Below are 13,579 nucleotides of genomic sequence, written 5' to 3' on the forward strand. Positions count from 1 at the left end.
TTAAGAAGACACTGATTTTCTGATTAAGAATCAGGAAAAAAAAAAAAAATCTAAAAATGAGCCCAGCATGAAAAAGAAATACACCAGATAATCAAATTATTACATGGATGTTGTCAGCAGAAGAAATTTGCCTTTTTAGTTTAAAGATATGGACTTTTGTGGGATAACAGCATATTTGAAAGAGAACAAATTAAAAAACAAAAATAGGCAAAAAAATTAACAACTGTGAAGGAAAGTTTTAAACTAACAGCCAGCAATGAAAGCTCAGAGGTGAGCAATAATTAGCAGCATCAAAAGTCAGAAATCAGAGGGAAAACTGATAGAGATACTATGAAAATTCCCTGACCTCTTGGCTGCTGTATCCATCTGCCAGATATATAAGAACACCTGAAATCTTAGAAGTCTAACAGGTTGAGTATAGCCAAAGTCAGAAGGCCAAACTTATTACTGCTCCCAACTTTCTCCCACAGCACTGTAGCAAACAGCCATCTATCTACAAGGCAGAAAGTCCTGACAAATCTGTGAATCATTTCTTCTACAACTTCAATCTTAACCAAAATGTCAGCACATTTACATATTTTTTTAAAAAACCCTGATACAACAACAAATCCAGATCAGTTTGGAACAAAACAGCACCTATAGACAAACAGAAAAATATCACATCTGATGATTCCATGTGTAATGATAAATGCACTTCTGCGAGATATGTATCTATGTTAGAACAAACTGCAAGATTAACACTGGAGGCCAGATAAAAGGATAAAATGGATGCACAAATCTCTCCTAAGAAGCAAGAAGAGAAAGGTTTTTTAAATGTTTACCCAGAGAGGTTGAGGATGCTCCCCTCCCGGAAGCATTCAAGACCAAGCTGGATGGGACTTTGAGCAACCTGGTCTAGAGGGAGATGTCCCTGACCACAGCAGGGGTGTTGGAACTGGGTGATCTCAAGGGTGCCTTCCAACCCAAATCAGTTTATGATTCTATGATTCTGGGTTCTGAACAAACAGAAAGCCATTGCTATGGGCCTAGCACAGAACACACAAAAAGTAATGATTCATGCACAGTCTTGTATACAGGACATTGATGTAAGGAAGACTTCAGTTATTTACATACCTTTGCAAAGAGTAACTTGTCTGTACAGAAATAGTCCAATGATTTTTTTTTTTAAGTGTGAATAATTTTAATCTTAGGAAAAAGAAAAGCTCTCTGTATATTAACAGCTTAGAAGTAGAATATCTTCAAAGAAAATCACCATAAAGAAGATATTTTAAGAAAGGGAATGAGTAAGAAAAGAAAAAGAATATTCAACCCAAGAGTTTGAGCTAGCACAGATTTTGAGAAGATAAACTAAGAAATAAGAACTGAAGTTGGCCAGTTGGCACTTACCGCAGATGAACTTACTATGTTAAATAAACAAAAGTAATCTTTCTCAAAAATGAAGAAAAACAAAAGCAAAGAAAGAAAGAATTGTTTCTCTGGCATTTTCTGTGAAACTAATGATTAAAAGTAAAGAATTATAGAAGAAATGGGAAAAAAAATGGTAAGCAGCTAAGAATGAGCATTCAAAGCAAGGTTTTATTCCACTGTAACCATTTTTGCCCCTAATAATCTTTTCTTCCAGCAGTACATAAGAAATTACCAAGGGATCTCAAAAGCCTCAAATACGAACGAAGGAAAAGCAAAGAACTAATAACAGTATTGTAGAAAAGGAGCTGGGGGCTAAAGTGATGAGTTAAATAATATACAGGAAAATGCCATTAAGAAATAGGAACCTCCTTTGGAAATTTATTGATAGGAATACTGCATGCAATACAGCTGTTCTGATACTCCACTGTGATGTGATTTCAGTATTTGAAGCGGATTCAAAACTTAGAAAGCACAACTTAAGAAATCAGGTTAGGCTTAAGACTAAAGCAACACATGTAACTAAAAAAATCCAGAGATATTTTGGCAAACAATTTACAGAGAAACAAGCACATGCAGCTAAATATGCATATACAGATAAATTAATAGATGTTTCATTATAAATAATTGAAATATTAGAATCATTATTGGAAAGGAAGAAGAAAATCCCCAGGATATAGACTTGACAAATAACTGTTGGAAATAGCCTATGCATATTTAACCATCAGTTAATTAGTGCAGTGGCATCCTGTGGAAATATTCTGCCCTGCTTATTTACAGTGAAGATCATCATCATGGAAGAAATACTTAGGGAAAGCATCACTGAATTATATAAATAATCTAAGTACCTAGTGGGAAAAAAAATCAAATAAAATGCACAAGATCTATTTCTAATGATAGAAATAGAGGTCCTGAGCTGCTTAAAGACTCCTTCAGGACTGCTTCGGTACTTGTTAGAAAGAGAAATGGAGAGAATAGACTTGGAGATTGTTAATGCCCATCTGGCAAAAGCGTTTTTATTAGCCTTACTGTACTCATCATACAGCATAGAACGAAAAAGAATGCAAAAATACAGTCAACAGTTTAAGATCAGTAGACAACTGAACTGCCAAAAAAGTTTCTTTCTTGAGACAGAGCTAAATCTTACAAGTGTCATTGTGTTTCATAAATTCAAGCTAAATGGCCACTGCGGTTCCTGCCTCTTAACCCAAACAGAAGCACTTCTGAGAGTTAAGTGACCTCAAACAATCTTATTTGTAAATTTTTCTCTGCCATTTTGAATTCAGACACTTTAGGACATGGCAAAGCTCCTGTTCCAATTCTTCCCACCTCAGAAGTATTTCAAGTAATTATTATAAACCATTTCCAAATGTCTTCTGTACAAAATGAAAAGCATAATCTAAATTAGAACAAAAAGTGCATGTGAACTTACCAAATAAATTGGTTTTCACAGTGATAGACAGATGAGTGTTATTTCTAAGGATTTCCATGGCTTTTGACAGCTGAACATTTTCGAAGTTTTGACCATTCACTTCCAAAATCTAAAAATACAAAGAAATTAGCATTATTTTCATTTAGTGTGGAGAACGGAGGAGAAAAAGGGGGACAAAAATAACAAAACACCACATTTTACATACATACCTGGTCTCCACGTTTCAAGCCCGCTTCTGTAGCTTTACTACCAAAATCTACGCTGTCAACAAATATCCCAAATCCTTTTTCTGACCCTCCCAGCAAGATAAAAGGCAAAGGGGCTTCTCGAGATGGCTTTGTTAAGGTTATCAATCTTCTTTTTGCTTTAGCAGCACAAGCGATATTTAACAGCCTCAAGTGTCCACCCATTTTCTACCAAAAAAGAAGAGCATGATGAGTTATATATAATGACAGCCTATTTCTTGCTATCTCAAACTGTCAGAAAAAAACTTCTTACCTCCCTCTCCAAATTGTTCTCGAATTCTTCCAGAAATCGAGTCATAGCAGGATCTCCTTCAAAATCATTGAAGTGATTGTTCACCCACAACAATACTACCCGTGTAACCTGAAAATTAATTAATTAACTAATTACCAAACAGTACTATTGCAAAGTTCTTTAAAAAAAGAACAAAAACAAAAAACTGTTTCTTACAGCTTCTGAAAGTTTTCATCAAAATCCTAAACGTTATATATCCTGATTTCACTGATATGCAACCATCTACCAGAAGGAAAGAATTAAGTGTAAAAATTGCCTGAGTTGTATTTCACAAAGACTACTTTAGTTAGAAAGTTGACACTGGCTGAATTGGATTTGTTTGGGGAAGGAATAGAGGACACACATGTATAAGGCACTGAGGTAGATCAATTTCTGACTTATAATCAACAATTTCCTGTCCACGTATATTTCAAAACCTGCTTAACTCTTCATGCACATAATCATAAAGTTGTTGATGTTTTTCTTAGACTGGCTCTTGAAACTGACAAAACTTGAGATAAGCCACCATAAACTTCATTAGGCATTTGCCTGTGTCAAAGAACTATTGTACATTTACAGAGGCAAGAAAAAGGAGCTACTGTGAGAAGCAAGAAAGAGGTGAATACATGCAATTTTCTTCCTTACATTCAATCTTCCTCCTCTCTATTCATCCTTCCTCTCCCCATACAACTGTGGTCATCCAGTTCAAATGGATATTAGCTCATATTTTAAAATTTGTTGGGATAAAATAGGGATGCTATCTATCAATTAATATTACTAAAAGTAAAGCTAAAAAACAAGAGCTATTTTCATGCTATTTTCCTTTAATGTAAGCTTTCACTGCAAAATTTGTTCTTAGTAAGTGATTTGACCTGGAAGACCACCAGCTCTTTTCCTTGTAAAATACAAGATTTCTGATGTTTAGGATTATGATTCATTCACGCCATTTTTAAGAGGCTCCTGAATCAAAAATGGATGTACCAGAGATCCCAGAAACACAGTATTTCTTGTGCTATGATGGGAAGGCAACTAAGTAGGGGGAAAAAAAAAAACACACAAAAGCTTAGAACAGAATCTCATACAAATTTGAATCAGAAAGCTAACCACTGTCAGTTCTTTGTCACAGCACAAAATACAAAACCCTGCAGCTTCTTGTGCTAAAGACCTTAGACAAAGCACCCAAAAGCAAACCTCAGCACCCCCATGGGAGCCGTATAGTTTGGGTTTACACTGTTTCCAAGAGGACTCCCTTTTAAGCTGAAAACAAGGTGAATTGGTAAGAATTGTTGCAGTTCTCAACCAAACTAATCAACTATTTTAGAGAGACTGGGTTCTAAAATGGAGTAACTACACAGCTCCTACAGCCCCCAGAAAATAGACTAGGGGTAGCATTTCTCACACATTTGAGATTTTTCCGTTCTTAAAACAGAAGAGAAACTTCTTTTTTGTTAAGCATCTTTGCCTCTTTTCATTAATACAGATCGCATTGGAAGATACAGATCGTGTTTATATAAGTTAAATTTGCAGTAACCACAAATTTTTAAAATCAGCTGGGAAGTTGTGAGCCACGTAATGTATTTTAAACCACAGCAGCAAAAGCTTCAACATCAATACTACTTTCAAAGTTGGGACTTAGTGCTGTACTCAGCAGACACAGCACTGAAATGGCTTCAGCAGTGACTCCCAGAACAATGTCACTAATAGCACTGCTATAAAAAAAGGTTAAAGCTTTAAACTCAAGTACCCTGACACTGGGCAAACCATAAGGAAGGCAAGATCCCAAATATCCCTGACTACTAACTACTGATGGGACTCACTATGTTTTACTCATTCATTTCCCTCTCCTAACTGTCTGTCAGCTTCCAATAGAAAACAGCCAAAACTCTCCAGATCTCACTTGCCACTTATTTTTGCTCTTCCCAACTTATTGTCTTTCCTGAACTTGAAGCAAGCAGCCTTTTTGTCAGCACTGCTCAGCTCAGTGTCAGAGAGGGCTGGCTCTTGAGATGGCAGAACAAAGAGCTGCTCTGTTTCTAGTCCTAACAGCAGCCACACTTGCTTATGTTCTCAGAGGCTGAGAGGATTATCCACAGGAGGACAGGAAAAATAAGTTTAAAGATGAACTCTGGTATTATAGCTCTGAAGCTCCAGTAAGTCTGTACTAAACAATATTAGCTGCAGCTTTCCAGTGTACATAGCAGTCAGGACCTGAACAGTCACTGAAACAGCTAGTATTTCCCTAAAGCAAAGCCTAACCTTTCTGCCAAGGCACAGTAACATTTCTAGTCAAAAAGTGTATTTTCCAACTAGTGCTTTACATTTGAAAGACGTATAAAATCATAAATAAAGCATTACAGTGTGAAGCACAATTTGGCTTCAATTGACATTGTGTGGCTATCAGTGTGCAAGGGCTGGACAGACAGGGCCTTGCTCTTCCATCATGGTAGCCTTGTCTGGGGAAGGAGCTATTTGATTGCTGTATATTTTTCCTAATACTGTGAAAGGCTCGGCAGATTTCTAACAGTGGCTATATTTTCTAGTGTCTTTATATAAGAATGAACTATCACCAAATGTTTGCCAAGATGTATTAACTAGTATTATAACAGAAAATATAGGACTTCATTTTATACTTGGATTTCCAGGCACTAAAGAATTCCACTGAGCTATACTAAATAAATATGCAAATTATCGAGGAAAAAAGCTTTTCTTACATTAGCAGCAATTGAATTATGCTGTAGAAAGACAAACAAACAAAAAAAAAAGTGAAATACAGGTTCTGTATGTCGACCAGTGTAATTCTTGCTCTTATCAATGCAGTTTGCCATTAAAATACTTCACCAGCTATTTATGTCTTACTCAGTTTGGACATTCAAAAAATATTTTTATTACTAATAGGTTATTTTTTCATGTCTACAATAAAAGGTATGTAAATTGAAGGGGATCTTAACCTTATCCCTGAGGCTGGGGTCATTGAACCACTCCAACAACTTTTTCCCCACTTCCATTGGGCTGGAAAGAAAGGTCCGATATGTCAATAGGAAGTCTTCTATAAATGTTGGGTCTACCACAGAGTGTTCTTCCACCAAATGCATTGTTAACCTTTCCGCTGTTCCCTATAGAGAAATTAAACCTTAGTTATTTAAATATATTTTCAACTAATGATTTTTTTTTCTCATAGCATACTGAAGATGAATTATACTAGAAAGAACAATACTGTCGCTATTAACTGATGAGATAAACAGCACAATTCAACCATTCTCATAAGAAATGCACAAAAAATTCTGTAATTACATTTTAGAAAATTCACATTGTTAATCATGTGAATAACATTTGAAAGATAAAAAATAGAATTTTACATCTTCTAATTTCAAATAGATAATTTTATAACACATCTCAACTAATCTTGTGCCTTCGTTCCAATCACAGAACCACAGAATGGCCCAGGTTGGAAAGGACCTTGAGGATCATGAATCTCCAACATTCCTGCCACAGGCAGAGCCACCAACCTCCACACTTAATACTAGACCAGGTTTCCCAGGGCCCCATCCAATCTGACCTTGAAGACCTCCAGGGACAGGGCATCTACAACCTCTATGGGAAGCCTGTGCCAACACCTTACCACTCTCACAGAAAAGAACTTCCCCCTGATATCCAACCTAAATCTTCTCTCCTTCAACTTAAAAACATTTCCCCTTGTTCTGCTATTATCTATCTTTCCAAAGAACTGATTCCCCTCCTGTTTATAGGCTCTCTTTAGGCACTGAAAGGCTGCAATTAGGTCACCTCACATCCTTCTTTTCTCCAAGATGAACAAGCTCAGCTACCTCAGCCTGTCTCTGTAGAGGAGATGCTCCAGCCCTCTGATCATCTTTGTGGCCCTCCTCTGGACCATCTCTAACAGCTCTCTGTCTTTCTTCTATTGGGGGCTTCAGACCTGGATTCCGTACTCCAGATGGGGCCTCACAAGAGCTGAGAGGGACAATCACTTCCTTGTCCCAATGGACATTCCTCTTCTGATGGAGCCCAGGATATCATTTGCTTTCCAAACAGCAAGAGCACATTGCTGGCTCATGTTAAGTTTTTCATCCACCAGGACCCCCAGGTCCTTCTCTGCAGGGCTACTCTCAAGGACTGCTCCTTCCAGTCTGTATATATGTCTGGGATTCCTCCAGCTCAAGTGCAAAACCTTGCACTTTGCTGTGTTGAACCTCATTCTATTCACCTGGGCACACCTTTCAAGTCTGTTGAGGTCCCTCTGAATGGCACCCCTTCCTTTCTCTGCCAAGCACAGAGATTTATTAACAAAGACATTTGAAAGACTTTCCCCATCTTTGCTTTTACCTTGATGACAATGTGACCTTTTCTTGTTCCAGTGCGATCAAGCTCTCTGTGCTCCTTAACCATCACAATCTCTCCTTCCTCTTCTACCTTCTGCATGTTCTTTTCCACTTGATTGAGGATACGGCAATAATCTTGCTGAGCTATACAAACAAACTGGAAAGAATCATCACGCACCAGTATTAAAAGGAAAAGTCTTTTAAAAAAAAAAAGCAGCAAAAACATTTAGACTTATGATGCAGTACTTTATCATCAAAAAAGTAGTTGTTCAAACAGCAGTCAGATCTTTCTTATCAGCAGTTCAGATGCAATAAGCAGACGAATACACAGTACTTCCAATATGTTCTTGCAATTAGAGGAGCCCAAGATTGATCAGAGGAAGATGACTTAGCATCACCAACCCTTTTTGTTCAGCAGCTACAACCACCCTGATTCCAGAGATGAAGCTCAGTATCCTACAGCTGATATTGTCCTCTTTTGTGTGCTATTTAAAAGTGGTAAAAGAGATGGAAAGAAAAACTTTGCTTTTTGTTTGTTGGGATTTTTGTGTGTGTGTGTGTTTATTACTATTCTAAATTATTTTCATTTATTTTTAAAACAGTCAATCGTCAAGGAAACTAACATTTATTCTTTTTCATGAGAGCAATCGCACAAACAAACCAATTCTGGATTAAAGCATACTGCAGAAAAAAGAAAGTTGTATTACTTCTATATGTATGTGGTTTTGCCTGTACAATTATACAACTCTACCTGGCAGTCATCCACTTTGGTTCTCATCACTCCTTTCATATATTCCTTTTCCATGGTAGGGGAAACTCCAAAACTGTTTCCCATGCACAATATCTCTGTTCTTCCATCAGGATATGTCACTTCCACAGAGCCATTCAGAATGACTGACCAGGAATCCAGCTACAAAGTAAATGTTACACAGGAAAACTGAATCACTTAAAACTGTAATATCATACAATACAGATACGATCCCCATGTCTTTTTGTCTCCCCGAAGGAAAAGTCTTTTCTTCTGCATCTATTAATAAGATGTATATACTAGGCTTTAAAATGTTGAAATATATTTCCAAAATCAGCTCTAAGAGGCAAGAAGCATTGCATATGCTACAAAGACCATTTTCTTAGACATTTACTGAATAAGAAACACTGCATAAGTACTTATGAAAAGCTTGATAAGGCAAAATAAGAAGGGGATGCTTTTACCCTCTCAATTTCACTTTTTTTTATTATTTTTTTGTCAAAAATTGGACCTTAACACTGCATAAACTGGGATGTCTGGTGTAACAGGAAAGTCAAAAGTAACTTCCACTGACCTCTTCCCCATCGTTCAGTACAATAGTTCCTGCTCTCTCCACAACTGCAAACACCATTACAGCACAGAGTTCTCTCCTCACTGACATTGTCATGTTGGCAAAAGCAGGCAACTGATGCATGAATTCCAGTAGTTGTTCTGAAGAAGAAAAAGCCCACTGAGTCATGCATGTCAAAACAACAAAGTAGAGCAAAGACGGTTCTTCAGAAAGATGCCTAAGGCTACTTAAGCTAAAATGCTGCACAATCGTTTCTGTATACTAATAAAGCCTATACAGTGGCCAGTTGTAATTACTGAATATTTTGTAGGCATAGACTAGCTGGTCATATCATCAATAGAAACCCTGCAAAGTAAAAGTCAGCATAGTGGAAGAATTGTAATGCAATCAAGAGATCTGAATACAGCCAATGAAACTAATTCTTCATTCAGCCAGACCAATAACTCCATTGAAACTAAGACAGGCCTATATAAAATACATTAAGACATTAAGAGAGGAAATTTCACAAAATTGAGCAAGTTCCTCGGTAAGTCCATTCCTTCTCTGTCCAGGCTAGACTTAACAGTAATTTGTACATGGCTGTAACTTGAAGTGTTCAAAAGTTCTCTTAGGATGGAATAGGATTGGTGTTGTTCAGTCTTCTATGTATACTGGAGTTATACTCAGTTATGAGCTTCTCCCATGTTTTGGCTTTTCACACAGCCCATATCCAAACAGAGCTCATTTTTTCTCCTTAGTAGAGAGGGATTATATGCCCTAAACACTATACATTTTTTGCATTTATTTTTATCTAAATGTACTGAAAATAGTCCATCTGTTTTCCTAAAGTTCTATTTGTGCAGAATCCCAGCTGAGGCTGGCAGGACCTGCTGGGTGCATCAGGCCCAGCCCTGGCTGCAGGAGGGCCACCCAGAGCAGCTGCCCAGGCCCATTTCTCCCAGATCTCTGAGAAGGGGACTCCACAGCCTCTCTGGGCAGCCTGTGCCAGGGCTCTGGCAACTGCATGGCACAGAAGTGCTGCCTGGTGTTCAGACAGCACCTCTTATGTGCACCTCTGAGCCCATTGCCTCTTGCCCTGGCACTGGGTAACGCTGATAAAAGCTCAGTTCCATCCTCTTTGCATCGTCCCTTCAGGTATTTGTATGCATGGAAGAGATCACCCTGACAATTCTTTTCTTCAGGATGAAGAGTTCCAGCTCCCTCAGCCTTCGCTCATGTGAGAGATGTTCTAGCCCCTTAATTATCTCATAATCAAACATAAACATCATATAGTTATACTTTGATTAAAGAAAAAAAATAAAATAAAAATAATAATAAAAAAAATCCCAAGCCAGTAAAACAAATTCAATTAGAAATGGCAATTATTTTAATTCTAGGTATGCATTGCTTTGCTTTCAAGATATTAGTGTGTGTAGATTAACATAGCAAATTAGTTTTAGTAGATTCACATTTATGTAAAGGTTTTACGCCTCCCTTATGCTTAATAAATACGTATGTACAGATAGAAAGAGATGCAAGAGTACAACAAAAAATTTAAAAACTTAATGTGATAAGCATTCAACAACAATGTTAGTGTCACCTTTGCCAAGTTTCTAAAAATTCCCAGCAAGCAACAATACTTCATAAACCAGTCCTGATACTGACTAGAAATTGAACATTGAAACATAGAAGGCCAGCATTGATTGTTTTCACCCACATCATGTGCGCTTTCCGCATCTTTGGCTGCGCTCATTCACTGTTCTGTACGAGTCAACTAACAGAATAAACAACTAAACTTACCAACTAAAAAAGCCAACAACTAAAATCCAACATTGTAAAAGTACACATTTTGGTGAAGTCAAAACAGATTGGATAGTATTTTACTCCATTGCAATACTTACCAATGTCATCATCTGTCCTGTCTATTGGGTCTTTCTCCAAGCAATCTCTGACAATATCTCTACTCATCAAAGGATCTGATGCCCTTTCAATGTCTTCTTCGTCGTCATCATCCTCAGAATCCACTGCTGTCTCTGGCAACCCACTGAGATCCATATCACCAGCCTCACTTTCTGTAGCCTAAATTCAAGTATAAACATCTTTTTTTTTAAAGTATTCAAATATGTTCTTCACTGCTTCAGTTTCCCATTTAGTACATAGACATAAATTCAATCTGATCTTTCAACTGATTTTTATACTGCTTTTTAAAATTTCTTTTTAAGACAACTGATCATTAATCAACCCCAAAACAATGCTTAAGCAGCTTTCTACATATTTTAATCAGTCATACATAAACAGGATTCAACATACATTATTTAATTAGCAGGTCCTGGGGGAACTGAAAGCAATTTATCTCAAGAAATTGTTCCTCAAAACAGACAAAAAAATAGATATATTTTTTTTTAATTTTTTTTTTTCCCTTTAAACACAGAGAAGGCAAGACAAATTGTATTTGTAGTTCAATAGAATAAGCTTCCACACTTTTGCCTGACTAGGCATGGCTGACGTTTGTTACTTTAATAACATAGTATACAGCCTCCTTGCAAGTGATGGCACATGGCTGGAGAGGGATCAGACCAGCTAGCAATGCTCCTAAACTCTTCAGCCCTACAGCAACCCCAGCGCAACAACACAAGCTCTGTAGCAAGTTTTCACACTATCATCTGCTAATGTGGAAATCACAGCAGCACCGAGGCAATATTCACATTATTCTTACTTTGCTTTAAAAAAAAATGCTGAACATGCTCTTAAACAGGATAAAGAAGGCTATTATCAACATATGAAGAAATCACAAAAATGCAGTACTGCTAGCCGTGCTTTCATTAGCAGTCTTGCTGTGTTTAACATCAACACTCCCTATGATACATTTTAAGCAGTTGCTCTAACTACTCTTACAAAACACATTTCATCTAAAAAGACTGGTGGAAAAATTAGCACTGATGAGTCAGTAGACTTGCAGCATATGACACTGATCTGTCAGAATAAGTCTCCAGCTGTGACAATTCCAGAGACGGTGTGACTAATTCACAAGTTGGTTTTGCAAATCCTCCCTTTACTAACAAGTGCCACTCTTACCTGCTCAGAATCAGCTTTCTCAAAAGCAGGATGGAAAGCTGAATAAGAAATTAAGCTTAGTCACACAGTGCTAACATACAAGAGGTACTCTGAAATCCAAGAAAATTCCACCTATACAAAAAAACCTGTTCTGTTTTAAAAAAATAAAAATAAAAATAAATAAAAATAAAAATAAAGTTGACTGCCCACTTTCAGTTTATTGCTTTAAGACAGAAGCCCTAAGGAAAAAAAATGTCATATTAAAAAAATAAATTAAAAATAAATATGAAAACACATGCACAAATTAAATGCAACTTTGTACTCAGAAAATACTTTAAACATTGTATTAAAGGATACAAGTATTTCCTGAGGGATGATCACATCTTACAGAGCAAATTAAATACTTCCAGCAACCAAAGTCATTGATAGAAGCAGGAACAGCTGCTTTATCATTCAGATCTTAATAGTACAGTACAAATCCTTGAAGCTCAGAATTGAATATAGCAATCCACAGAGTAGCAGTAAAATGTAAGACATCTTACCATGCAAGAGAAAGATGCACTTTTTCAAGCATTATGTAGTTATTACATGAAAGTTAGCAAAGGAAGAATATACAGCCTTCAGATGTAGGCAAAACACATTTGTTGTAGAAAACAGTAAGGAACCTATTCCCACATATACACCTTCCCAGTTACTGTATGTAAAAAGTTTTGTATGGGTTCTACTACATTACGTAGAATGACTGGATATGCCTTCTTGTTAGAAGCACACATCAATGTATGTACTGCAAAAAAATTAGTTGCTTAAGGCTTAGTAACATTAAATATAACATCAAGTGTTCAGGGTCCTCTTAATTGCCACACTGAACTTCATCTCAACCTATTTCCACTTTTTTACTCCACTATGCGTTAGAAAATGCAGTGTCTGCACAGGAACCCTTAGATACGGAAACAACAGCCATACATCTGTGTGAGACTAAAGAGAAAACTAGTGAGCTCAGTTGAAGAAAGCAGTTTCTTTTTAACAACAGAAAATCCAGAAAACAAGATGCATACCCTGCAGAGTTTGTCCCGCTCAGTGGTGAGATATAAAGATTTCCAAGGTATTTTTAACAAGGAAGAAATACGCCTCAAAACACTGTCTGCTGTCATAGGTACATGTACATAAGTACATTACTCTCATGCAGTCTTTCTATATTTATATATGAAAAATGCTTGTTGCAGCTTAAATTCAGGAGAATATCTCTCCAAAATCGGAATACCAGTAGCAATGAAAATTTTCTTCGTGGCTGAAAAGATGTCATGAAAAATTTGCTGAAGCTTCCAAAGGAATCATGCAGCAGTGACAGCCTGGGATTTCATTTGTCACATCACCAACAAGAAAGTCAGGAGACTGAGAGTCTCAACCTTGAGGCGAAGTGTTACTTCACTGTCAGAGCATGAAGAGACCTACCTATTTCTAAGCTGTGCCTATTAAGACTAACAGTGAAGTAATACAAAAATGGTCACTTCAGTTGCTGCCTCCAAGTCCAAAAATGG

General features: G+C 37.0%; 1 protein-coding gene across 7 annotated transcripts in view; it reads right to left on the minus strand.

Moving 5' to 3' along the window:
- RAPGEF2 (Rap guanine nucleotide exchange factor 2) overlaps window positions 1-13,579 on the minus strand; it is a 167,778-nt gene that overhangs the window by 25,343 nt on the left and 128,856 nt on the right. For all 7 annotated transcript variants that reach the window (XM_072334202.1, XM_072334198.1, XM_072334200.1 and 4 more), the window contains 8 exons: window positions 10,889-11,066; window positions 9,012-9,148; window positions 8,441-8,599; window positions 7,694-7,846; window positions 6,301-6,465; window positions 3,335-3,442; window positions 3,046-3,249; window positions 2,837-2,945 (listed from right to left, as the gene is read on the minus strand). In XM_072334202.1, the coding sequence (XP_072190303.1) occupies window positions 2,837-2,945; window positions 3,046-3,249; window positions 3,335-3,442; window positions 6,301-6,465; window positions 7,694-7,846; window positions 8,441-8,599; window positions 9,012-9,148; window positions 10,889-11,066 (1,213 nt within the window). The remainder of the gene's footprint in view (window positions 1-2,836; window positions 2,946-3,045; window positions 3,250-3,334; window positions 3,443-6,300; window positions 6,466-7,693; window positions 7,847-8,440; window positions 8,600-9,011; window positions 9,149-10,888; window positions 11,067-13,579) is intronic.

This window comes from Excalfactoria chinensis, chromosome 4 (genome assembly GCF_039878825.1).
Source record: "Excalfactoria chinensis isolate bCotChi1 chromosome 4, bCotChi1.hap2, whole genome shotgun sequence".
Classification (NCBI taxonomy): Eukaryota; Metazoa; Chordata; class Aves; order Galliformes; family Phasianidae; genus Excalfactoria; species Excalfactoria chinensis.